General features: G+C 51.6%; 2 protein-coding genes across 8 annotated transcripts in view; both read left to right on the plus strand.

Moving 5' to 3' along the window:
• Positions 1-8,738, plus strand: part of Tex264 (testis expressed 264, ER-phagy receptor) — a 30,303-nt gene extending 21,565 nt beyond the window's left edge. For all 6 annotated transcript variants that reach the window (XM_010625385.3, XM_010625380.3, XM_010625383.3 and 3 more), the window contains 2 exons: positions 4,636-4,804; positions 8,175-8,738. In XM_010625385.3, the coding sequence (XP_010623687.1) occupies positions 4,636-4,804; positions 8,175-8,443 (438 nt within the window). In that variant the 3' untranslated portion in view covers positions 8,444-8,738. The remainder of the gene's footprint in view (positions 1-4,635; positions 4,805-8,174) is intronic.
• Positions 8,739-11,710: 2,972 nt separating this feature from the next.
• Positions 11,711-23,154, plus strand: Grm2 (glutamate metabotropic receptor 2). 2 transcript variants are annotated; one of them, XM_010625386.3, is made up of 6 exons: positions 11,721-11,843; positions 13,465-14,050; positions 16,404-17,241; positions 19,505-20,580; positions 22,099-22,279; positions 22,518-23,154. In XM_010625386.3, exons 2-6 carry the CDS (start codon positions 13,601-13,603, stop codon positions 22,589-22,591), a joined length of 2,619 nt encoding a protein of 872 aa, XP_010623688.1. In that variant the 5' UTR covers positions 11,721-11,843; positions 13,465-13,600; the 3' UTR covers positions 22,592-23,154. The 2 variants fall into 2 exon arrangements, with proteins under 2 accessions (XP_033615707.1, XP_010623688.1); XM_033759816.1 differs by lacking the exon at positions 13,465-14,050 and having other exon boundaries at positions 11,711-11,843; positions 22,518-23,039.
• Positions 23,155-24,422: the final 1,268 nt, after the last annotated feature.

Consider the following 24,422-nt stretch of genomic DNA (forward strand, 5'->3'; position numbering starts at 1 on the left):
CGCGTTCACTCACACTTCCCCTTCTGCAGTCTTCCCCAAGCTCTTGTGCAGGTCTAGCCCTGCCTGCCTGGTTCTTTCACCATCCCTTGCCATTTAGGGGGCTTCTAGACTAGACCTGGGCTAGACCTGACCCTTGATCTCTTGCTTCTGTTACAGTTTCTAATTTGCTGACTGGTGCCCAGAAAATATGTGCTGTGCTTTAATTAATGGTAACTTAATGTTTATGGCAGTTCCATCATTGATTTTGGTTTTTCCAAATATACAGTTATCTTGTCTTTAAATAATGCTATTTTTAGTCATTTTTTCCAGTTCCCAGATCATCCTTTTTTCTCCTTTTATTGGAGAAGTTGAGGCACAGAGGGAAGCCACTTATTTGTCAGTAGCTAATTCAAGGCCTACGCTTCTTCCTGGGGCTTTCTTTGACACTTCCTGTCCTCTCTGTCCCCTCCCTAGCAGTCTTTCTCTCTCCTTGTCTCCTTTTCATGTCATTTTTCAGAGTTATGGGCCTTCATGCTACTAGAGAAAGGAGCAGGGGAGGGCACTCACTGACCCTTTTGCAGGCATTGGAGTGTCCTCCATGCCCACGCCCAGCATTTCTCAGACAGATTTATGTTCCCAGCCAGAGGCAATTGGGAGTCCTGGTAGAAATGAGAGGGAGCCAGAGAGATGGAAGTTGATGGAAGTTCCTGGGTAGAATAATAACAACTTGCTACATTCAATCTACAGCCTCCCTGCTATGCTTTGCCCCTTCAGCACTGCACATGCGATGCCAACCAGCTGCTTGTCGGGCTTCCTGGGTCTGAGCCCCCAGTTCAGGGAATGCTGGGTGTAAGCGGGTGCACACTGGTGTCTGTGTAATTAAAAATGAGCATGCATCACTTCACCCAGAGAGATGCCACCACCTTGGCTGGGATGCAACAGCTGCTTGCTGGTTCTATGTCTGCCTGGCTCTCCAGTGTGGCCCAGAGGGGTGGGTAGCAAAGGGTGAGCAGAGAAGACCCAGGGTCTTTCATCCCCATGAGACAGGAGGTAAAGGACTATGATGGAATAGGGATGTATCAAGCAGATCTCACCCTTTTTTGGGCCAAGAGTTTGTGTAGGAGATGTGTGCCCATCCTTGGGCACACCCATGTCCTCCTTTTGGGCATTTGCCATCTACCCTCTGAGCAAATCCAGCCCTTGGGCAGCCTGGGAGTGGAATCTATTCTTAGCCTCCAGTGTGGGCCTAACCTCTTCTGTCTTTCACCCACTCCATACCTTTAGCTGAAGCCAGGGCACAGGCTGATATTCTGAGAGCAAAACATAAAATGATGATAGTCAAGGTCATCTCTCCCCCTCAGAGAGGGTCTGATGGTCCATGGGAGTCATATGCATAACTGCACCCTGGATGGTGGGCTTGTCAGGTTACCAGTGGCCTCCCTGCCTTGTTAGTTTTCACATGCTTCTGGCTGTCTGGGTGGTGCAAGGGAGTGTGTCAGAACTAGCAGTACTAAAGGCCTAACCAGGCTCCTTTATCCAGCAGAACCAGCCCAGTGTGGCATTGAGCTGGTGTCCTTGGCCATTGGAATCTACTCTTGAAGGGCTCCCTGGGGCTAGCTGAGGAAGAGGCATCTGGCCTTGCCTTCCTCCAATGATTTTTCCATGCTTACCGCCTCATTGATACATTGCCTGGGCCATAGCTCCTGTTGTGCAATGAGGACCTGAAAGCCTCCCTTTCTTCCCCCAGAGGCTGCACCTGGCTGGGAAGGAAAGGGCTTGTCCTCTCTGCCTGATCTCCCAGAGACAGAGCGTATGGCCAGTCCTGCCCCCTTGTTCTTCATCTCCAGCCCCCATTAGACGCAATCCTGCTCAGTGAGCAGAGCATGGAGGGAAGAGGAATCTCCCAGGAAGAACTGCAAGAGCCACTGTAAGCCCTTTACTTGCCTGTGGGCTGAGATTGGATGTTCAACACAGTGCCTTCCTCATTCCCCTTTTCCTCTGCCCCAGAGTCTGCATTTTGACAGGATCTGGCATGTGTTATAATGATTTGGGGTTACACAGTCAATGGGATTTTAATTAGCTTTGAGCTTCCCCCTATTAGGGACAGCTACGGGTCCGCAGGTATCAGGGCTGAGACCAGGTTGGTTTTGGGTCTGAGGCAGATCTGGGCAGCTGCTTCTTCCCAGGAGGCTGATGGGGAGGCAGGGATGTACAGAGAAGGAAGGGTCCTGTAGTCAGGGCACAGTTTTCTCTTCATCCTGTATAACCTCTGTTCCTCTGTTCTTCCCGATGGCTTTGAGATGAAGGCGATGGCAAGGATGGAGGATGCAGTTTCCATGGCAACAGGGCTGTCCATAGCTAGGCAGCTTCAGAGCTGGGCTCTCTGGAGGAGGCAGATGTGCAGAGCAGCCGCAGAGCTGCCTCCTGCCTGCCAACGAGGGGGGCTGGAAGAGCAGGTGGCACAGGGTATATGCCTGGTGCTTTCCACCCTAATGCCCAGTCTAGAAGAGAGGGTGGAAAGAGCACTACTTCCTCTTATCGTCTCTATTACTACCAAGCTCCTCCAGAATGGAAGTTAGGGCTGTGGTCTGAGTGTTAGTGGCACTAGAATAGGGTCCCTATTGTCCCTGGAATCTCTGGGTGGGCACAGGCTTTAATTTCTGAGAGAATCCCCAAAAGCCAGTTGTCAATAGCTCTTAAAATGGCTGGTGACCATTCATCTGCTGTACTTTACATCCTTTAGATGCCCAGATCATGAGGATGCTGGTGAAGGCAATGCCTTTACTGGGTTTGGGAATCCTTTTCTTCCCTCTAACTGCCAGAGGAGTTGAGGGTCTTCTTCAGAGAGATTCCTTGTCCCTGGCCTTGGTAACCTGGCCCAGTTTACTGAGTAGGGCTCAGGTTTGACATATGCCCACCCCTAAGAGCTATCATTGGAGGGCCACCGAACTTGGTAACTCCTGCTTCCTGGTACGGTTTTTGTAAGTCTCCAAAGAACCAAGCCTGTGTTGGGCATATGTGTGGGTGGAGAAGCAATGCAGCCATCAAAAACAGTCAAAATGTGTTTAGAGACAGCAGGAATTGGGGCATGGACTTGGAGCTGGTGTGGGGGGAGCTAGAACAACCAGGTTGGCAGAAATGGACTCCAGCTATGAAAACTAATGACTTTCCTTCACTGACTTTGGAAGCATTGGGTCCAGGATGTTGCCCTCTGTGGCTGAATGCATAGGCTTTTCCTGGGTCACCCATGGCATTGGAGGCTAAGCTGTAGCTGCCCTGGGCCAGGTTATATGGCTTCCTGGGTGTATCCTCCCTCTAGCTGGTACTGAGGGTCTTAGCTTGATTTGCCTTTCAGGGTTCTTCCTCTTTTTCTTGTCCCTCACTAGGTTCATTTATATTACCCCCTTTCCTGACATTAATTGGAAGAGGTTCTTCAACCCTCTGCTTGGCCAGGCAGGCAGCAAGTGGAGTCCTGGAGTGGCTTATCCAAGCCAGGCGATAAGTCTCTCATTACTGTTAAGTGGAAGGCTCATTTCAGAGTTCGTGGTGAGAGCAGTCGGGTGCTATAAATAGCAGTGTTGTGAAGGTGAGGGCAGGGGCCTCACAGTCATCTTGGTAGGTAATTGTGCTCTATCATAGGAAAGGAGGGGTAGGCTCTGGAGCAAGAGACACTTGACCCTAGTTCTCATTGTTCCTTCTGGCCTTAGGGAAGCTGTGGCATGTGTCTGTCCACTTCCACCCACTCAGGGACAGGGAACATTGGGGCCTGTGTCCAGGCACAGGGGAGTGAAATGCCTTCAGAACTTGGGGCACCAAAAGCTGGTATTTTAGTCCAATGGGTAATATCCAGTGCTAGACCTACATGTCATGCCTGCCCCTCCAGCTTAGCCTCTGCCCCCTCATCTGAGCCCCTGGGCCCAGGAGAAAGTATGGGAACTGCATTTGATAGTCTCAGAGGTCCTAGCAAGGGACATAGATTTAGCAGGGGAATGGGAGCAGAAGCAGGGTCTGTGGTAATGTGTCTGTTGGCAGAGGCTGGAAGCCCCAGAATCAGAGGTACTGGCCTCAACTAATATTTCTGGTTTAGTTGGCATTGTCCAGGGTAAAGAAGTTGTCAGGGCCAGGAGGTAATTTGGGGTTGGAAAGTCTTAACAGGTTAGACCTTGATGTGCGTGGCTTAGGGGTTCATGGAATCCCCGTCCTGGATGGTCTAGATGTGCTAAGCTTCATAGCTCTAGACCAGCTTTTTAGTCCCAGACACAATGTAGAATCAGCAGTGCTAGACTTGTGGGCTCTTTTAGCTACTATTCTAAAATGTTGTTAAGGATTCCTGGGTCCTTCGACCACTATACCTTAGACTATAGGGCCCTGTTCTTTTTATTTTTTCTTGGTACCAGGGATTGAACTTGGGACCTTGTGCTTTTGGGGCAGGCAGCGACACTACTGAGCTAAATCCTTGGACCCAGGGCCCTGTTCTTAGGGAGATCTGCAATTGCCTCCTTCAGTAGGGGTTTTAAACTTTGAAGAGACTGGGATGAGAGGCACAGCCAGCCCCTTGGTAAAGAACAGAGAATAGACAGTTCCTGGAGCCACCTAGGGACAAATGGGTTGCGGGCCCTGTAGGACTTATTCCACTTTTTCTAACTCTCTGGCTAGGAGCGGAAGCTGTGTGCCCACCCTCGGCTAGAGATCTACCAGCAAGACCAGATCCATTTCATGTGCCCACTGGCACGGCAGGGAGACTTCTATGTGCCAGAAGTGAAGGAGACAGAGCGGAAATGCCGGGGTCTTGTGGAGGCCAGTGATACCCAAGTGGATGATGCAGGTATAGAATGGGGTCATGAGGGTAGGGCCCTCTTCTGGATATCCAAGGGAATGGTTGAGGAGGCTTCTCTATGTGTTGGCACTGTGGGTGTCAGGCATACTTGGCAGAGGGAGGAAGGAGACATTCCTATCCCAGGACATATATGCAGAGTTGTCTCTTCTCAGAAATGTGGTTCTCACAGGTATGGTTTCACTCACATTCCCCTTGGCAACACATAAAGCCCCCATTTGGATTCCCACCAGATGTATCAGGATTACCCTTGGAAACAGATCACAGCCAATTGGATACTCATGGGAGGGGGCTGAAGCTGCTCAGGAAAGGAGTCACTTGCGTGGGGCTCATCAGAAAGTAATATTGGCACAGGATCTTGAAGATAAGGAGAGGAACAAAGCATTCTCCTATCCCTCACTGTGGGACCCCACCAGCACTGACTGCTTTTTCCCTGCCTCTGCTACCAAGGACAGCCCATGAACCTGCTGGCAGCCACAATGCCCCAGGACAAGGCTAGGAGGCTACTTACCTGCTCCCAGCTCACCTCCAGCCATAACTTCTTGTGACCTCAGGCTGTTCCCAGAGGCAGAGGGGCCAACTGATAACATTCACAAGTGGTTCCAGGGGCACAAATCCTTCACTGCTCTGGATGGAACCTTTGTGAATCTGGAAGGGCATGATTTCTAAGAGTGGTACAGAGAGCTGTGAGGGGAAGGACTGTCCCTTTTACTCTCCTTCTCTAGGAGACTTTCTGTCCATCCAGTCTTCAACAGCCAAGGTCACCCTAGAGAGACATGTGTTGGCTGGTGGAAGAAGGGTAGTGAGAGGCAATCTCTGCTCCCTTGGGGCCTGTGTCCAGCAGAGTTAACTTCATCTGCTACTTTAATTACCTCCATGGGGTACTGCTCCCTTCTGTCTAGTAGTGCCTGGCAGATATTCTTTCAGTGCTCCTACTTTGGGCACAGGACATGACACAAGGTCAACAGACCCAGGCAGCCCCCAGGACAGGAAGGAGGAGTACTTTGACCTTCCTCTGACCTCCCTCTGCTGCCTGCCTACTCTCTTTGACCCACCCACTGTTTCCTTCCCTCCCAAACACAGCCTGCTAGAAGTGTTGAAGGACTGCCTGGCACCTGCTAGTGCTGGCTGCAGCTGCAGCTCCCACACCCTCCAGTTCCTCGGCCTGTCCTCCCTACCAGCCTGCCCACCCAATCCCTAGTGTGGGGCTGAAGATCTGCCCACCCCTGATAAGGCCTGTCCTGACACCCTGTGGTGGACTGTGGGCATCTGCTGCCAGGTGCATGCCACTTAGCAGTGCGTGGTGGATGCATGGCCACCCAAGGCTTGGCCTGTCCCTGCCTGCCTCCCCACTGAGCTGTGGCTTGGGCTAGAAGGTGAAAGGGGGTGATTAGCTGCTTTGTGCCTGTTATTACATTGATGTATTATTTAGCTCCAGAGAGGCGATGAATATTTGATCTCTTTGCACTGGCTGTGGGCAGAGGGGGAGGAACTGGGGTGAAAGTGGCAGCTTCACATCCCCTGGCCAGCAGCCCTGGGGATTTAGGTGCTTCCTTGCCTTGCCTGGTATCTTCTCCTTAGGGTTAAGGCTCAGGGGATGAGGACCTTCTCCTGTGTGTATTTTGGTGGGTCTATAGGGATGCCACTCCCCTGCCTTTAGCTCCTTCATCACAACTGTTTGTATATTCCCAGGAGCTGTTTTCCTCCCAGCATGCTGAGCCCTGGGATGAAGGAGGCACCCTTGGGCTCCTTCCTTTGATTACTTCTAGCCAAGGAGTAGTAAGGGAAGCATCAGGCTGGAAGCAGAGGTCTCTAGAGTCACTGGATGGGTGGCAGACAGAATTTGGCAGTAATGGGTCCAGGAAAAAAACCACTTCCCTCCTTGTGACTAGGTCTGTAACCTCTGGGACACTGATCATTTAATTTAGAGTGAGTGAGAGGCTGGAGCCCTGCCCCAGGAGCTCAGCCCAGGCTTCTACTCTACTCTGTTAGCATGCCTCTATGCAGAAGCCATGCCTGGAGCCCCACCAGCTACAGGGCCCTGACTAGCAGGCTGGCACTTTCAGGATTCACCTCACTCTGCCAGTGAGGACCAAGAGAACATCTTCTGACGCCAAGTAGATTGGGGAAGCAGGCCCCAAATCTTCTTGTTTTTTTTTGAACCAGGGATCGAACTCAGGACCTTGTGCTTGCAAAGCAGGTGGCGGAACCACTGAGCTAAATCCCTGGCCCCTCATTTTTAATATAGGCCTCAGCTGAGATTCAGAGACAGCTCCAGGCAAGTCCAAATGCAAAGCAGTCCCCAGATATATCTGGCTTTGGCCTGTATCACCATGGAAACAGGATCTGGGAAAATCAGCCCACCCCTCACCTTGCATGATATGCCACAGGAAGGGTGGCACATTGTGGGCCTGAGCTCTTTGTTCTTCCTTGCTACCTTCCAGCTATATTCAGTACCTCTGATTCGGGGAGATGAATGGAGAGGTTGCCCCTAGATAGGGAAGATGAAGGGCCACTTGCTTAGAGCATTTACTGGGTTAAAGAAACAGGTTAGGGAAGGGCCTGGGCCACCACTGTTTTGGGGCTCCCCAGCCACCAGGTCCCTTTTTTCTGCCATGTAGTACAGGAAAAAACAGTGGCTGGGGAGGGGCTTGTTGAAGTGGATAATAGTTTCTCTAGGTTGACCCAGGCATAGGGCGAAGGTCTTTAAAATGCTCTATCCCAGAACCCACCTTTCTTGTGACTGGTTGAGTGTTTGCTAAGACTTCTCCACCTTTGTGCCTCAGACCCCTCCTTAAGTGGAGACTCAGGATGGCCAGGGTCAGGGGCCAGCTGACTTCTTGGATATAGCTGCTTCTTAGAGAAGCTTGTGGGGGTGGGAGCTGGAGAGGCCTCCTGGTCCATTCTTGGGTTCTTGCACCTAGTCTTGGACAAACCTCTTTTTAAGCCTGAAATGAGGGATGGAGGGGACACTTCCAGTCTCTTTGTTCTACCCTCAGCTTCTCACCCTGGGGCTGAGTAGCCCTTAATGGATTGGGAGAGGGGATAGCAGGCTTCGTGAGAGTGCAGGGAGCTGAGGCTAATAAAGGGTAAGGAAGGGAGTACATAGCCAGCTGCTCCCTCTCCCATTCTTCCTCCCTCCCTGCTCTCTCCTTCATCCCTGTCAGTGCAGCCCCAGTCAGGGCAGAGGGCAGCTGGAATGGGTCTCCTGAGCCATGGTGGGTATATTATTCATGAGCAGGCTGTGTATGCTCAGGTGTTGAGCTGGTGGTAGAGTCCCTGCTCTGGAAGATGAGACCATGTTGGTGTTGGTGGGGTGCAGCGGTCCTGACTAACTTGTGCTCCCTTGTCCTGGCCACAGGAGCTGACACAATGAGTGACACCAGTTCTGTAAGCCTGGAGGTGAGCCCTGGCAGTCGGGATACGTCAGCCACCACTCTGTCCCCTGGGGTGAGCAGCCGAGGCTGGGATGATGGTGATCACCGCAGCGAGCACAGTTACAGCGAGTCAGGCGCCAGTGGCTCATCCTTTGAGGAGCTAGACCTGGAGGGAGAGGGGCCCTTGGGAGAGTCACGGCTGGAACCTGAGGACAAACCTCTAGGAGCCACTTCAGGACCTCAGTTCCCCTGAGAAGGGTGAGGAGTATTCTGTGACCTGCAACCTCCTGTGATACAGTTGCTAAGGAACTGAGCAAGCTCTCCAGCCCGTTTTCTCCGTTCCTTCTCCAGACTGATCTGGGGGTCACTGGGGGTCTGACCTCTCCCACCCTAGGTCTGTAGCTAAGCCCTTTTGGCCTCCAAGGCCAAAGATGCCAAGGACTATTTACATCACCCCTTGGACTGCCACCCCTGTCATCTTTTTTCAGACTCACATTGGAGCTTCCAGAATCCAGAATAAAACAAATGATTTTCTTGTTTCATCTTGATTTGGGTTGTGTGTTTATTTGTTCAACACTGGGGAGCACTGTGCAGCTAGGCTGGGAATGGGTAGGAGCCTCCTAAGCACAAGGAAAAGAAGGATCCCTGGAGTGAGGGGAGAGGGAACATTTGAAGCCCTGCTTTATGACCCCAGTGGACAACCACCCTACAATGCAGTGACCTTTGGGGCTCCCCTAGTCTGGTGAGAAACAGCAAGGAGTGTGACAGCTAAGCACAGAGTGCCCTCCAGGGCTCAGAAGTGGAGAGCTCACAGCTTGCCTTTGTCTGCTTCCAAGGATGCGTTTATGTATCTGTGGTTCAAGTGTGCCTGTGCTCATGCTGGGACCTCTGCTTCAGGTGAAGACACCCTGCTGTGCTGGCCAGTGCCTTCATAGCTGGGTGTGTATATATACGTACAGACAGAGCTGCTCATGGTGTTCTTGGGTGAGCGTACCCAGGTGAGCATCAAGAGGTGATTGTGACCAGGCATGGTGGCTCCTGCCTGTAATATATCACTGTGAGAGGCTGAGTCAGGAGGATTATAAGTTCAGGCCCAGTTTGGGCAACTTAGCAACTTAGTAAAACCTTGTCTCAAAACAAAAATTTTTTAAAAGGGTCAGTGATGTAGCTTAGTGCATAAGCTCTATTTCAATCTTCAGTACAACACACACAAAAAAAATATGTTTTTAGCTGGGCATGGCTACATATGTATAGATAGCTGCATGGCTATTGCATATACTGCTGTGTTTTGTGTGTTTAACGGTATGGGTTGCGTGCTAGGGATGTGTGAGACTGGCTGTCTGGAAGCATGTCTGGGGCTTTATCTGTATGTAGTTACCTGTGGCTGTGTACACAGTCATGTGTTCAAGTGTAAAGACATATGTTTTATTGTGTATCCATGGATAAATCTATGGGTCTGTACAGGTGTGTGTCCATGATCACAACTCTGAATGTGGGGGCATGACTATATATCTAGCTGTTTATGTGTGGCTGTGTGTCCATATGTAGATACCACTATGGCTATTTGGCCATAGTGTACAGCTGTGTAGGGGAATTACGTACTTTTGGAATCATGTACAGCAATGTATTTTGGCTGTGTCTGCCTACCTATACAACTATGTGTGTCACCATGTCCTCAGGTACAATTATGTATGTGAAGTTGGGTGTGTGTATTTGTTTTTTTGAAACAGAGTCTTGCTGTGTAGTTTAGGCTGGTCTTGAACTCACTGTGCATCTCAAACTGGCCTCAAACTCACAATGATCCTCCTGCCTCTGCTTCCCAAGTGCTGGGATCACAGGTGTGTGCCTGGCTTGGGTGTATGTTCTTGTCTGTGTGCCCAGCTGGGAATGGTGGCTACATGTCTTTGTGTCATTGTGTGTCTGTGGCTGCAGTGACAGTGCAGCTCATCACCACAGGCCATGTGAAAGGTTCCCATCACTGCTGCTGTGTATAACCGTGTCTGTGTATAAAGCCTGGTGTCTTTTGTGAAGCTGCCTTGGTGAGTGGGCTGGGTGTGGGACTGGGATCGCTGTGCAGCTTTTCTCACCTCAGCACCCTCCTGCTGTCAACCCCGCTGTTCCAAAGCCTGGTCCATTGCTCACCTACCCCAGGGAGCGGCTGCTCTGAGCCAGCCAGAGGGTGAGAGCAGTTGGTGGCAGAGCTGGAGCTGGAAGACAGCATGTCTGTCTCCCCAGCTTTGTCTGACAGCTCTGAACCCTCCTCCCGCTGTTACCTCTCTCCCATTAGTGATAGGTTTTGTATTTGTTTGGGTTTGATGTGTCTGTTTTGTTTCAAAGCTGTATTCTTCAGAGAGCAGTGGAGCATCAAGCCTCCGTGTCCAGGGAAAAAGCCTGTCCTTGTGATCCTGCCCTCAAATACCACACATACATTTTGATGTGTGCGTCTGAGGGGCCTGGGCTTGGCATTTTTATCAGCATCTATCTAAGGTGACCCTACTTCCACTGACACCTGTGGGAAAAAGGGCAGCACCAGGGGAACATGTAGGGATATTGTGCCCCTAGCATCATTAATGTGTGTATGTCCAAGGGAAAATAACACAGGTCAGGGGGTAGACCTGAGCTCAGGTCCTCTCCCCAAATCCTTCAGCATGGCCTGATCTACTGTTTATCCACCACCCCTGCCCAGTGTTGTCCTTACCCATCCTCTGTGGGAGGGAAGAGTCAAGAGCGTCTTCTTCGAGCTGTCCTCCCTCTGGTTGGGCTCTAGCGCACACTCCCTCCTACACAGCAGCCAGTTCCAGGAGCCCTTCTTGGCCCCTTCCTTCCCAGATCCCCATCAACCCAGCAGATCCTTCAGGAAAGACCCTAATGCTTGGCTTTGAAAGTCTCCAAAGGTTGATATTTCTGCAATAAATGTCCTTTGTACATTGGAGCAGGGGCTCGTGGGGGAGGGGTAGCAGCCTTAAAGGTCATCTGCAGGAAGCAAGGGGGAGGTCTGTTCTCTGACCTCCCCTTCTCTCCAAGCTTTTGCTCCTGGTGACTCAGGTCCTAGCTCTCACTTGGGGCCTAATATGTGGCCTGTGCTGCAGTTGCTGAGTGGAGAGAGTGGATGAAGACAGGGACCGACTTTCTGCAACAGGCCAGTACTCCATTGGCAACAGCCTACGTGCCCCCTTACCTATCTCCCTGATGTCTGCTCAAGAACCTGGGTGCAGCTCCTCCGCTCTCACTGACGGGACCCATGGCATTGTCCTCGTTCTCTTGGTTCAGTGACCTTCTCACCCCTGCCCCATGCCTTTTTACCTCCGCTTCTCTAGAATGCAGTGTGGCTGGCTGCGGGGCGAAGGGACCTGCGAGGCACCTGCTCCGGTGCAGAGCTGGAGTGCCCAGGGATTCAGCACCACACAGCGGACAGCTCCGGGCCCGTGAAGAGCTGTGGAGGGATCGGAAAAGAGGCTGAAGCTGGGCTGGGAGGGAGAGACCTGCAGCTGGGAGGACCGGAGGAGGGGCCGGGGGCGGGGCAGCCACGATTGAAAGCGGCTAGGCGGGCGGGCGGCAGGCGCAGAGCGGGAGAGCGAGCCAGCAAGCTGGATCCGGAGTCCCGCGACCCTGCTTTACTCCGATTCTCTCCGTGCCAGAGCTGGGCGCGCCAGGTAGGGTGAACCCGCGGGGCCGCGGTGGCTGCCGACCTTCTCATCCTGACCCCACCACATCCTGGGTCCCCACAGGCCCTCGAGTTCTGGGGCACCTGGGCCCGGGCATCCAGACAGCGCTCTGGTAGCTTGGGGAAGCTAGAAGACAGCCGGGGCGTCCAGCCTTTCTTCTCCAGAGAAAGCTCGCCCTGCATCGCGCTCCCGGGCTCCTCCCGCTCCAGCGTTATCTGGTCCTTCTGTCTGTGCCTCCGTCTTTGTCTCAGCCTCCTGGGCTTGCTTGCCCCATGACCACATTTTATTGTCCTGCACCCTGGCTGCCCGACTCCGGGGTTCTGTCCTCTTCCTGCCTCTGAGCCTCCATCCGGGCCTCCCCTGTACTCTGCCTCATCTGGGCCCCTGCCCCATCTGTGTTGGTCTTCATCCCTGCTTCTCTCTTCTGTTAGCTGCTTCTTTCGGGTGTCTACAAGATCCTAGTGTCTCTGCCCAGGTATCGGTGGGAGGTCTGGAGAGCTGAGTGTACAAAGTGAGAAGCCTAGTCTCTCTGTGGCCAAGACATGGGGTCTTTGAACTAGTTGCTCGCCTGTCTCTTCAACCTCAGTTTCCTTCCTGCTCTGAAAATGTATATCCCTCTCCTAGCCTTTCTAAGCCTGCGTGATTGTAACAGCCCGTGTAGGGTGGATGTTTGGGGAGGCAGCTTGGGTACTGATGATAGGATGCAGAGTAGAAGGAAGGAAGGGGCCCCTGAGGGCCAGGGTCAGAATGGACAGGTACCTGAGGCTGAGGATGGGGAGGCCAGAAATGGTGACTTTCTCTGCTGTGTTTGGAGTGAAAGAAACAAGGCACAAAGTCTCAAACTGCGCTTACACAGAGCTAGGGAATCCAGAACTCACCCTCAGAGCTGTTGGAATAGTCCGACCAGAGGAATTGTCCCCACCCATGACACATGCATATGTTTGCATTTGCTTTCCCTACTAACTTAAAACCTGTAGCCACTGGGTGCCTTCTTTGAGGCCAGCCTCTTTACCTTGCTGTGTCAGGGTTCTTTCACAGGAGATGTGGAAGATGGCTTTTTAAGAACAAGCGAATGACCTTTGGGTGGTCAGCTGGGCTGCAGTCTCTCCATGGTTGGAGACTGTCCCCTACAGATGCTTCACTTCCTCTTCTCTTGTGGATACCCAGACAGCAGTGTCTCATCTCTGAAATCTAAGGCTCAGGATGGGGTCTAGAACCCTGAGTTTGTAACTCTGACTTGGATTCAGGTATTGGTCTGGGGTTCTGTGAGGTTTGTGCAGGGTCTTGGATACCCTTTGACTTTCACAGGGCTTGGCATTTCTGGAGTCTCCTGTTCTCTTCCTGGGCTTCCGCTGCCTGCCTCCTTCCCCCTCTGCTGTGTTTGATAGGTGCCTAGGGCCCATCTCTACCGCAGAGAGGGGCAAGGCTGGAGATAGACCCAGGGCGGTGTCCCGGGAACTTCTCAGCATAGTGACATTACCCTCTCCATGGCTCCTGGGTACCAGGAAAGGTGTGTGGGAAAAGGTGGAGTCAGAAGGGGAAGCTGGAAAAAATGGGGGGCAGCTGCTCTCAGGTTCCACTTTCCTTGCCTCTGTCTATTTCTCTGCAGGAGCTGGGTCCCTTTTCATCTCTCTTCCTGTCTGTCCTTTCCTGGCCCCTGTTCCCTCCTCTCTTTCCCTTCTCTGCTTCTACTCTCATCTCCTGGAGACCCAGGTCTGCTGGACCCATTCATCCCCTTTGGGGCCATGGGATTGCTGCTTGGGCTCCTGGTACTGCTGCTGCTGTGGGGTGCTGTGGCTGAGGGCCCAGCCAAGAAGGTGCTGACCCTGGAGGGTGACCTGGTTCTGGGTGGGCTGTTCCCGGTGCACCAGAAGGGTGGCCCAGCAGAGGAGTGTGGTCCTGTCAATGAGCATCGTGGCATCCAGCGCCTGGAAGCCATGCTTTTTGCACTGGATCGGATCAACCAAGACCCTCACCTGCTGCCCGGCGTGCACCTTGGAGCGCATATCCTCGACAGCTGCTCCAAGGACACACATGCCCTGGAGCAGGCACTGGATTTTGTGCGTGCCTCGCTGAGTCGTGGTGCTGATGGCTCACGCCACATCTGCCCTGATGGCTCTTATGCTACCCATGGTGACGCTCCCACTGCTATCACTGGCGTCATCGGCGGCTCCTACAGTGATGTCTCCATCCAGGTACGTAGAAAGCCACTCAAAAGGGCTGTGGGGACAGAGGCCAGAGGTGGTGCCCCAGAACTCCAGCTGTGCAGGAGCCCAAGGTACCATCCACTGAAAGGGGATCAGCAGCTTTCCTTTCAGTAGCTTTTGATAGAAGGATAAGAATATAGAAGATTTCTAGAGGTTGTGAAAGAGAAACTCATATAAGAAAAAAAATGAAGAATCACTCCCAACACACACACACACACACACACACACACACACACACCCTCATGTTAAGCAACCTGAAAGGCTTAATAGCCAAGTTCTAGACTCAGCCTGTGTGTGGGTTTGGATCCTCGCTTCTCTATATACTAACTGCATGGCCCTGGGAAGATTATCTCCTCCTATAAAATGGGATTCACAATACTTTCTCCTCTTAGGTTTGTAGTGGAAATTTAATGAGGCAACGCATTCAAAGCATGTGTCAGTGGGCCTGGCAGGTCATAAAGGCACCCTCAGTATTAGCTGTTACAGTATTAACCCATTCTATAGATGAAGAGGTTGAGGCTCAAAGAAAAGCATATCATAAGTCAAAGTGGTGGCAACAGGGAGAGCTGAAGTCAGAAATCTCAGCCCAATCTATCTGACTGTCTCTCCCTGGATTGGAGAGGGGTGGACCAATAGAAGCTAAGAATGGCCGTGGGGTAGGGGAGTCAGGGAATCCAAGAGGAAAAGAAGTAGAATATGCATGGGGCTCAAAGGACTCTATCTCAGGGTCTTCAGGAAGTATAGGATTTGAGGGGGCAAGGGAACCTCCACCTCTCCCATAAAAGGGGTCAGCATATCAGCATAGGGTGTTCTGTTACTGTGCTTCAGCAGGTGCTGGCTCTGCTAACTTCTCTTTGCTGTTCACTGACTGTACCTTGGGTACTGCTTGCTGCTTTGGCTCAGGTGGGATGCTCCTGCTCCATAACTGGGCCCCAGCTCTTGCCCAATTCCTTGCCTGCCGGTGCCCAGTGCAGATTGCTGGACAGTGAGGCCAGAACCGAGATCCAAGCTGAGGGCTGGAAGGGAGGCCTCAGAAGGAGCTTCAGCTTCTTTTATGAGGCAAGCAGAGAGCATCACCTATGGAGAAATGAGGCAGAAGTAGGGCTTGTGGGGTAGGAGAGGCCTGGATTATCTGTCCTGCTAGTCCCAGCTATAAGTGTGGCTGTGCCAACATTGCCATCTGCAGCCCTGGCTGGGGCAGGGGTGGGTTTGCAACTTCCTACCACTGAGGTTTCAGAGGCTTCAGAGAAGCTTTCTCAGCACCTCTGCACTCCACAGTTTCCTTCATGGCCCCTTGCATTTTTGAACAACAGCCCCATTACCTCCTTCCCATACCAAGCTGCCTGCTTCCTATAGCAGGGCCCATACCACAGGATCAAGCTGCTTTTCCCTGTCCTGGACAGTACAAGGCCATTCCTTCAACCTTAGACTGCACCTGTCTGTCCATGATTTCTCTTCATTCTTGTCCCTTCTTGCCTGCCCAATTCCTATCAGCTTCCATGTGCCAGATGCTGTGGTCTCCTATGCATTACCACTTTTCATCTGCTCAGCTGACTTATAAGGTAGGGATGAAAAGCTGAGACTCAAGGAGATTTTTCTAACTGTAGGGGTACAGAGGTAGAAAGTGAGGGCAAGGGCATTAGAACCTCATCCTGTCTGAGTCAGACCCTCCCTACATTCTAGTTAATAGTAGAGGATTTAAACCTCTCCTGTGGCCATACCTTGATTTCTTTTATCTACCATCTTTCAAGTTTTGGGCTGGAGTCTACTCAAGAATTGAGGGTAGAAGATGGGTTGTCAGGCAGTCAGTGGTGGAGCAGAGTGATTTTTTTTAATGCCAGGCTTAGACATCCAGTGGAGACCAAGCCTTGGGTAGCCAGGGTCACTGGGCTTTTGGATCTGTGTCTTTCTTCATGGGAGCCTTTTCCTTCTTTCCACATCATTCCATCAGGATTGATGCTGGGAAAGTGTTTCTTACCTCCACACAAGAACAGAGCATGAGAATCTTGGGCATCCCAGATGCTGCCTAGTACTTCCTTCGTCCCTGGTGCAACCAAGTGCCAACTTCTGTCTACCTCAGGCCTTCCTAGGCTTCTTTGCCACGTGTCTGGTATAGGTGTGGTTCAGGACCCCAGGGTTTGGCACTGGCTTTGCACCCTTAGCCCTTGGGATGAGTCAGAAACCCCAGGTAGAAAACTCATCAAGTTTAGATGAGGGCCTTTAGAGACAGGGGAACTTTGGGTTGACCTTATGGACACTTGGTCCCAAGCTTTGCTAGAGGTCTCTGGTGGTTGTTTGACCTGGTCCTGATCTTTTCCCTCTCTACTCACTCCTTGACCAGGTGGCCAACCTCCTGCGGTTATTTCAGATCCCACAGATCAGCTATGCCTCCACCAGTGCCAAGCTGAGTGACAAGTCCCGCTATGACTACTTTGCCCGCACTGTGCCCCCTGACTTCTTCCAAGCCAAGGCTATGGCCGAGATCCTCCGCTTCTTCAACTGGACCTACGTGTCCACTGTGGCTTCTGAGGGTGACTATGGTGAGACAGGCATTGAGGCTTTCGAGATAGAGGCCCGTGCCCGCAACATCTGCGTGGCGACCTCGGAGAAGGTGGGCCGTGCCATGAGTCGTGCTGCCTTTGAGGGGGTGGTACGAGCCCTACTGCAGAAACCCAGTGCTCGTGTTGCTGTCCTGTTTACCCGTTCTGAGGATGCCCGTGAGCTGCTCGCTGCCACCCAGCGCCTCAATGCCAGCTTCACCTGGGTGGCCAGTGATGGCTGGGGGGCCCTGGAGAGTGTTGTGGAAGGCAGTGAGGGGGCAGCTGAGGGCGCCATTACCATCGAGCTGGCCTCCTACCCCATCAGTGACTTTGCCTCTTATTTCCGAAGCCTGGACCCCTGGAACAACAGCCGGAATCCCTGGTTCCGTGAATTCTGGGAGCAGAGATTCCGCTGTAGCTTCCGGCAGCGAGACTGTGCCACCCACTCCCTGCAAGCTGTGCCCTTTGAACAGGAGTCTAAGATCATGTTTGTGGTCAATGCAGTGTATGCCATGGCCCATGCACTGCACAACATGCACCGCACCCTCTGCCCTAACACCACCCGCCTCTGTGACGCCATGCGACCTGTGAATGGCCGCCGCCTCTACAAGGACTTCGTGCTCAACGTCAAGTTTGATGGTAATAGAGCTGGCCAGTGTCCTTCATCCTGCTGACCCTCAGAGGATAGGAGGAGCAGGCCTTCATGTTCCATTACTTGGCTAAGAAAACATAGCATGGTGCAAGTAAAGGACTCCATCAGAGTGCTGGTGTCAGAGCCAGGACAGGGACTGCAAGGCAGAGAGAGTGCCTAGCCTGGGGTTCTGCTTTCTGAGATCTTTCTAGAGCCTAGTGTCCTGCCTCGTCCTGCTGCTCAGAGGGTTTCTGGTTCCTTGCCCTTTATCTCCTGACTCCTCTTGCTGAGCGCAGAGGCCAGGGGACTGCAAGCCCATTCTCAGGCAGCAGTTAGAGTCCAAATCAGGGTGGGTTGAGGGTCAGCATCAGAAGAACCTCTACTTAGGAAAGAGAAACTCAGTTGATTTTCCTTTTAAAGTATTCTCAAATCAAAAGTTAAAATGCCAAGTTTAAGAATTGAGTGTTTCAGAATCATCATTAGGCTTCAGGAAGACTTGTGGAACAGTGGGAGAGGCTGCCTAGACTGACAGAGCTTGGAAGCATGGCACAGGTTTGAGACCAAGAGGGAAGTTGTCCTCAGTATCCATGGAGATTGTTTTTAGGACCCCCAGGGATGCCACAGTCTGAGGAGGCTCATCCCCTATAGGAAATGGTTTATTTGCGTATAACCTATACCTGTCTTCCCATATACTTTAAATGATCTCTAGATTATTTATTATATCTAAAACATGTAAGTGCTATGTAAATAGTTGTTATACTGTATTGTTTAGAGAAAATGACAAGAAAATAAGTCTGTGCATGTTAGGTATAGACTCAAGCATTGTGGTCTAAATGATTAAAAAAATTTTTTTTTTGGCTGGGCATGGTGGTACACACCTGAAATCCCAAGAATCAGGAGGCTGAGGAAGGAGGATTGCCAGTTTTAGGCCAGCCTGGGCTACATAGTGAGTTAAAGCACAGCCTGAACTACATAACTAGACCTTGGCTTGAAAAAACCCCAAACAAACAGAAAAACAAAGAACAAAAAAAAATTTGACTCTGAGTTGGGTAACTGAAGCTGTGGAACCTGAGGCAACTGTAATTCCAGTAAGATTGACAATCAGAGCTATAGAATCTGGTGGGTGTTAGGACTTGACTCCAGGGTGTGATTAAATTGATGTCAGAGCTAGGCTTGGGTGGAATTTATGGTTGGGCTAGAGTTAGATATTGAGAACTTTGAGGCTAGATGGGGAAAAAAGGGCTTGGTAGGACTTGGGTTTGAATCCACGCTGCACTATTCACCCATGGGGCCTTAATCATATCATCTCCTGCTTGAACCCTGAGTTCTCACTGGGACTAGATGTGGCTGTGGCCCTGGCTTCTGACACTTGCCGGGCAGTATGAGCTCTGAGAGGGATGGAGTCAGGGTGGAGAGTGGCCATGACCATTCTGTGGAAAACAGTGGTTACAAGGGAGTGCTGAAGTTGAGATTCAGTTTATACTGGGATCAGGGTTAGGGCTGGTGGTGGGTTAGGGCTAGAGTTAGGGTTGTTGTTGATAGGAGTACAGTAATAGGATTGTCACATTTGGGGAGAGCGCTGTGGTATGTGTTGTGATAAAGTTAGAGTTCGGTGCCCAGCTTGGCATGTGCCAGAGACTAGGTAAGGTTGAGTTTTGTCAGTCATGGTTGGGGAATGAGTTATGTTTGAGGCTTAGGATTGGTAAAGGCTGAGGTTTGATGTTGGAATTTAGGGGTAAGAATTTGTTGTAACCTCACTTCTAGAAAAATGATCAGGGCTGGGCACAGTGGCACATGTCTGTAATCCCAGCAATGAGGGAGGCAGAGGCAGGAGGATTTTTAATTTGAGTCCTACCTGGTCAACTTAGGAAGACCGTGCCTCAAAATAAAGGAGCTGGAGATATAGCTCAGTGATAGAGCAATCCTGGCTTTGATCACTGGTACTTTCCACAAAATGAGATGAGAGGGGACAAAGTGGGGGGTGAGAGAGGAAGAGAGAGGAGAAAGGAATGAAAGGAAAGTAAAGAAAGGAAAAGGAAAGAAAGAAAGAAGGAAAGAGAAAAAGAAAAGGAAGGAAGAAGAGAAGGAAGGAAGAAAAAAAAGAAAAGAAAGGGAGGTTGGGGTCAGGATGGGCTTTAGGGTTGGCACAAGGAGAGAAAGAGCTAGAAGTGGCCTTTATTCTGGGTTTGTATTCCATGTGAGTGTGAGGGTTGAGGTCACATCAGGGTAACCCACCAGTCCAACCCTTTCTTCCTTCCTTCTCTATCCCAGCCCCCTTCCGCCCTACTGACACTGACAACGAGGTGCGCTTCGACCGCTTTGGTGATGGCATTGGCCGCTACAACATCTTCACCTACCTGCGGGCAGGCGGTGGGCGCTACCGCTACCAGAAGGTGGGCTACTGGGCAGAAGGCCTGAGCCTCGATACCAGCCTCATCCCCTGGGCCACCCCCTCAGCTGGCCCCCTACCTGCTTCCCGCTGTAGTGAGCCCTGCCTCCAGAATGAGGTGAAGAGTGTGCAGCCTGGCGAGGTGTGCTGCTGGCTCTGCATCCCCTGCCAGCCCTATGAGTACCGGCTGGATGAGTTCACCTGTGCGGACTGTGGGCTCGGCTATTGGCCCAATGCCAGCCTGACTGGCTGCTTCGAGCTGCCCCAGGAGTATATCCGCTGGGGTGATGCCTGGGCCGTGGGACCTGTCACCATTGCCTGCCTGGGTGCCCTGGCCACCATCTTTGTGCTGGGCGTCTTTGTGCGGCACAATGCTACACCTGTGGTTAAGGCCTCTGGTCGGGAGCTCTGCTACATCCTGCTGGGTGGTGTCTTCCTCTGCTACTGCATGACCTTCATCTTCATTGCTAAGCCCTCCACAGCAGTGTGTACCTTGAGGCGCCTCGGTTTGGGCACTGCCTTCTCTGTCTGCTATTCAGCCCTGCTCACCAAAACCAACCGCATTGCACGCATCTTTGGTGGGGCCCGGGAGGGTGCCCAGAGGCCACGCTTCATCAGTCCTGCCTCGCAGGTGGCCATCTGCTTGGCACTTATCTCAGGCCAGCTGCTCATCGTGGCCGCCTGGCTGGTGGTAGAGGCACCGGGCATAGGCAAAGAGACGGCCCCTGAACGGCGGGAGGTGGTGACATTGCGCTGTAACCACCGTGATGCGAGCATGCTTGGTTCACTGGCCTACAATGTGCTCCTCATCGCGCTCTGCACGCTCTATGCCTTCAAGACCCGCAAGTGCCCCGAGAACTTCAACGAGGCCAAGTTCATTGGCTTCACCATGTATACCACCTGCATCATCTGGTTGGCTTTCCTGCCCATCTTCTATGTCACCTCCAGTGACTATCGGGTAAGCTGCCTGCCACAGAAGAGGGAGGGAGGGGTGAGACCCTGGACCCTTGGTTTCCTGGTGTCTCATTTGATCTACTGATAACTGAAGCTCTAGGAGGTTAAATGCTCACTTGGGCCCACGCTTGTGTGGATGCTAAGGGAAGGAGGGCTGAGTAGGACTTTGGGAAATGGCCAGGTATGTGGGGAACCCAAGTTAGAGAGAGTTAAGAGATGTCAAGACTCAGTCTTTACCCCCTAATCTGGGAGGAAACAGGGACACAGAAATGTGCCCCAGTGAATTGGGGCTTTGCCTTGCTCCACTGAGCAGCTGGCTGGAGAGCGGGTAGACAGATGAAGGAAAGCAGAAAGGTAAAGCAAAGAGTAGAAAGGAAATGCAGGGTGTAGGAGTGACAAAGGTTAAAGCAAGTGATAAACTGTACTCAGTTGCTTTCAAGCAAATTTGGTTCCAGCTAGCACTGAGTGTCTCATGGGTGTCTGCAGCTGCAAGGGGCTATGGCTACTTCAGATGGGGTGTTCAGGGGAGGGCTGTCTGAGAGGTGACTGTTGAACGGAGCTCAGAATGATGAGGATCATCTGGGTTAATCCTCATATTCTAGAGTGAGTGATGAAGAAACAGGGTCAGGACAGTCAATCCCTTATTCAAGGTTACTCAGCTTGGTAGTGTAGATGAGGGTCTGAGCTGACAATCTTAACATTTAAAGGAGCAAGAAAACTGTGGAAAAGGCCTGGCAAAGATCCTTTTCCCAGGACAGAAGTGGCAAGGTGCTGATGAGCCAGGGATCACCATGCTTGGCTGCTCTGCTTGCACTTGCTGAGCCACCTGCTTGGGTGGTGGAGGCCAGGTTTGGAGAGGGAATCTGCTCTGACTCAGCCCACATTTGCATATGATTTGCATTTTCTTGCCAATTACAAGTCCTTAGACAGCTAAGGACTTACCCAGGGCCTACACACACAGTATTTAACTATGCATGCAGGTACATACTTGGGTCCAGACACATGTGTCTATGCATGTGTAGACACACACATCCCCACATGCACACAAAGTGTGCACACATTCTGGCACACTTGGTACAAACACATCTCCCTATCTACACATGCATCCATATCTATAGATTCCACATTTACCTCCAAACATTTGCACATACACCTGTCTCCACTCACTAATGCACATGCCTATACCCACACAGAGATGCATGCACCTACACACACGCACTCCATACCTCTAACCCCTCTACACATGCACAAACTCCTATACTTATGTGCACCCTTGCATGTGCTCTTCCACAGCTGGGACTCTTGTGTCCTTGGAAAACAGTCCACTGGGGCTGATGCCGGGACTGTGCCCATCCTTCTGGGAATCCTTTAGGGCTTGGCAAATGCACCAAAGCCCACTGGATGATTGCTTCTCCTCCACTCCTTCCCTGAAGAGCCTGGGAAAGGGGGTCCTGGTTCCAGGACCAGGCCTTTGGGATAAACACATTTAATCCTTAGCTGTTTACCCACTCACTCATTGCAGGTTCAGACTACCACCATGTGCGTGTCAGTCAGCCTCAGCGGATCTGTGGTGCTGGGCTGTCTCTTTGCACCCAAACTGCACATCATCCTCTTCCAGCCACAGAAGAATGTGGTGAGCCACCGGGCACCCACCAGCCGCTTTGGCAGTGCCGCCACCAGGGCCAGCTCCAGCACTGGCCAAGGTCAGCACCCTAAGCTCGCCTCTCCGCCTGGGACCCCTTCCACTCCAGCTCCCCAGGCATGATCCATTCCTCAGGCTGCTGAGATTCCTTGTATGGAGGTGGGGTGTCTTCAAAATGATACTGGACATAAGCGGGTGATGTTGAAGGGACACTTCCCTCTGTAGTCCTGCCTCCCCTGCTGCCTGCATTCCACGGAAGACCTCAGGGTCAGCCCTAACCTCTGGCTTCCTTTCCCTAGGATCTGGTTCCCAGTTTGTCCCCACTGTCTGCAATGGCCGAGAAGTGGTGGACTCAACAACATCATCACTTTGAAGATACTATACTCCTGCCCTGATGTGGCTGCTTCCTGGAACCCAGCGCAGACCCAAATCCATAGCCAGGAGGAAGTCGGCTGGAGCACTGCAATAACACCACCCCATGCCTGCCCTCAAGGTCCTACTCACCTATCCCTCTACCCCTTACAAGTCAGAAGTCAGGGTCCTTAGCTAGAGAGCCTCTGTCATCACCACCACCTGTGTCCCCTGCTTGTCAGGTCCAGGGGTCAGAGGGGAGAGAGGCAGTTCTATTCTACCCTGGAAAGGGGGCAGTTGAAGACTGTGTGGGCCCCAATCCCCAGTCAGCGAAGGTGCTTCCAGCCCAGCCCCTCCCACCTCCTAGGGCCTTTTAAATTTTTTATATAAGTTACTCCGGGATGGGAAGGGTGGTTATTGGGGGGGCCATTACTCCCTCTGCACAGTAGTTCATCTTGTGGTTTATTTTGTATTATCTGTAAATAAAGTGTCTTTATTTTAAAAAATTGCTCTTTTCACTTGACCCTGGGAAGCCCCTCATGCCTCCTTGGACCCTCAACTTTCATTCTGTTACTGTTGGTGCACTCTGCTCATTATCTGGTGCTGGCAGCCATTAAGGTGGATCCATTCCTGCCTGGTGGAGAGATTTAAAATGAATAAACCATCCTCCTGTATAAAGAGCCTGTATTAGTTGGATTTCCTGTCACTGGAACAGGAAAATATGTGACACCTGCAAATTAAAGAAGTTTATTTTGGCTCCTGGCTTTCAGAGGATTCAGTCCATGGTCCGCTGCTCCAAGGCAGAACAGCATCGAAAGAAACTGTTTATGCCAAGGCAGCGGGAAAACTGAGAAAGAAGGGAATATGGGACAAGAATCCACCCGTCCAGGTCACATCCCCAGTGAACCACTCCCTCTTCCCAGACCAACCTCTGAAATGAGGTTTGGGGAGACGTTTTAGATCTAAACCATAATAGAATCCCTGCAAACTGACCAAAACACTCTTGGAGTGAGAGCAGGAGGTTTATGTGGCCAGCTTCATCTGCCAGTCCAGGGGAAGGTTTCCCAGAGGCCCTGCCTACCAGATGGTGTGGAGTGACTGTCACCCCAGGAAACGGTGGACTTTTCCATGGCTGGACACCTGGCATTGGAGGAACTGTTGGTCAGCACAGAGCCAGGCAGAGTATTGAGTACAAGGGTACTACGAGGGGGCTAGGGGCTGAATGTCATCTGCTCACATGGTACATACTAAACCAGGCAGAGCTCGTGAGGAGGAATGTGGATGAAGCAGGGAAGGCAGCTAAAGAAGACCTCCGCTGTTGAGCCAGGCAAGAAGTATGGACCAGCAGCAGAGCCCGATGTCTTTGGGAATATCCCATGTTTGCTATCTGGGGCTCACCAACAGAGGGCGCCAAGGCCTAGTCTCAGCCACATGGCTCAGGGCTGACTACTGCCGCCCTCGTGTGGCCTAGAGGACAGTGGACACTGAACCGGAGGAATATGACGGCGTCTGGAGGGGTTGTGGTAGCTGAGCAGGTCGAGGTCCTGCAGGAGGAGATGGGCAGGTCAGGACACTTGTGATTTTCATTTGCATCTATAGGCTGATGAGGCTGTGAAAATTTAGGTTAATAATTTAAAACGTGGACGCAGAAAAATAAAATAGAAAAAAGAAAAACTGCAGAAGAGTTTCTCCTCCTCTGCCAACATCTGGGACGTAGGGATGACAGATAAAATGTAGAACCTCAGTTAACTACAAAGGTCATAGAGAGTAAGTACTTTTTTTTTTATTACTTCACTCCCATGCATTGTTTAGGATGTACTTACATGAAAAGATTTTATTTTTCTAAGTATCCT

The sequence above is a fragment of the Fukomys damarensis genome, unplaced genomic scaffold (assembly GCF_012274545.1).
Source record: "Fukomys damarensis isolate Sample0158 unplaced genomic scaffold, DMR_v1.0_HiC HiC_scaffold_37, whole genome shotgun sequence".
NCBI lineage: Eukaryota > Metazoa > Chordata > Mammalia > Rodentia > Bathyergidae > Fukomys > Fukomys damarensis.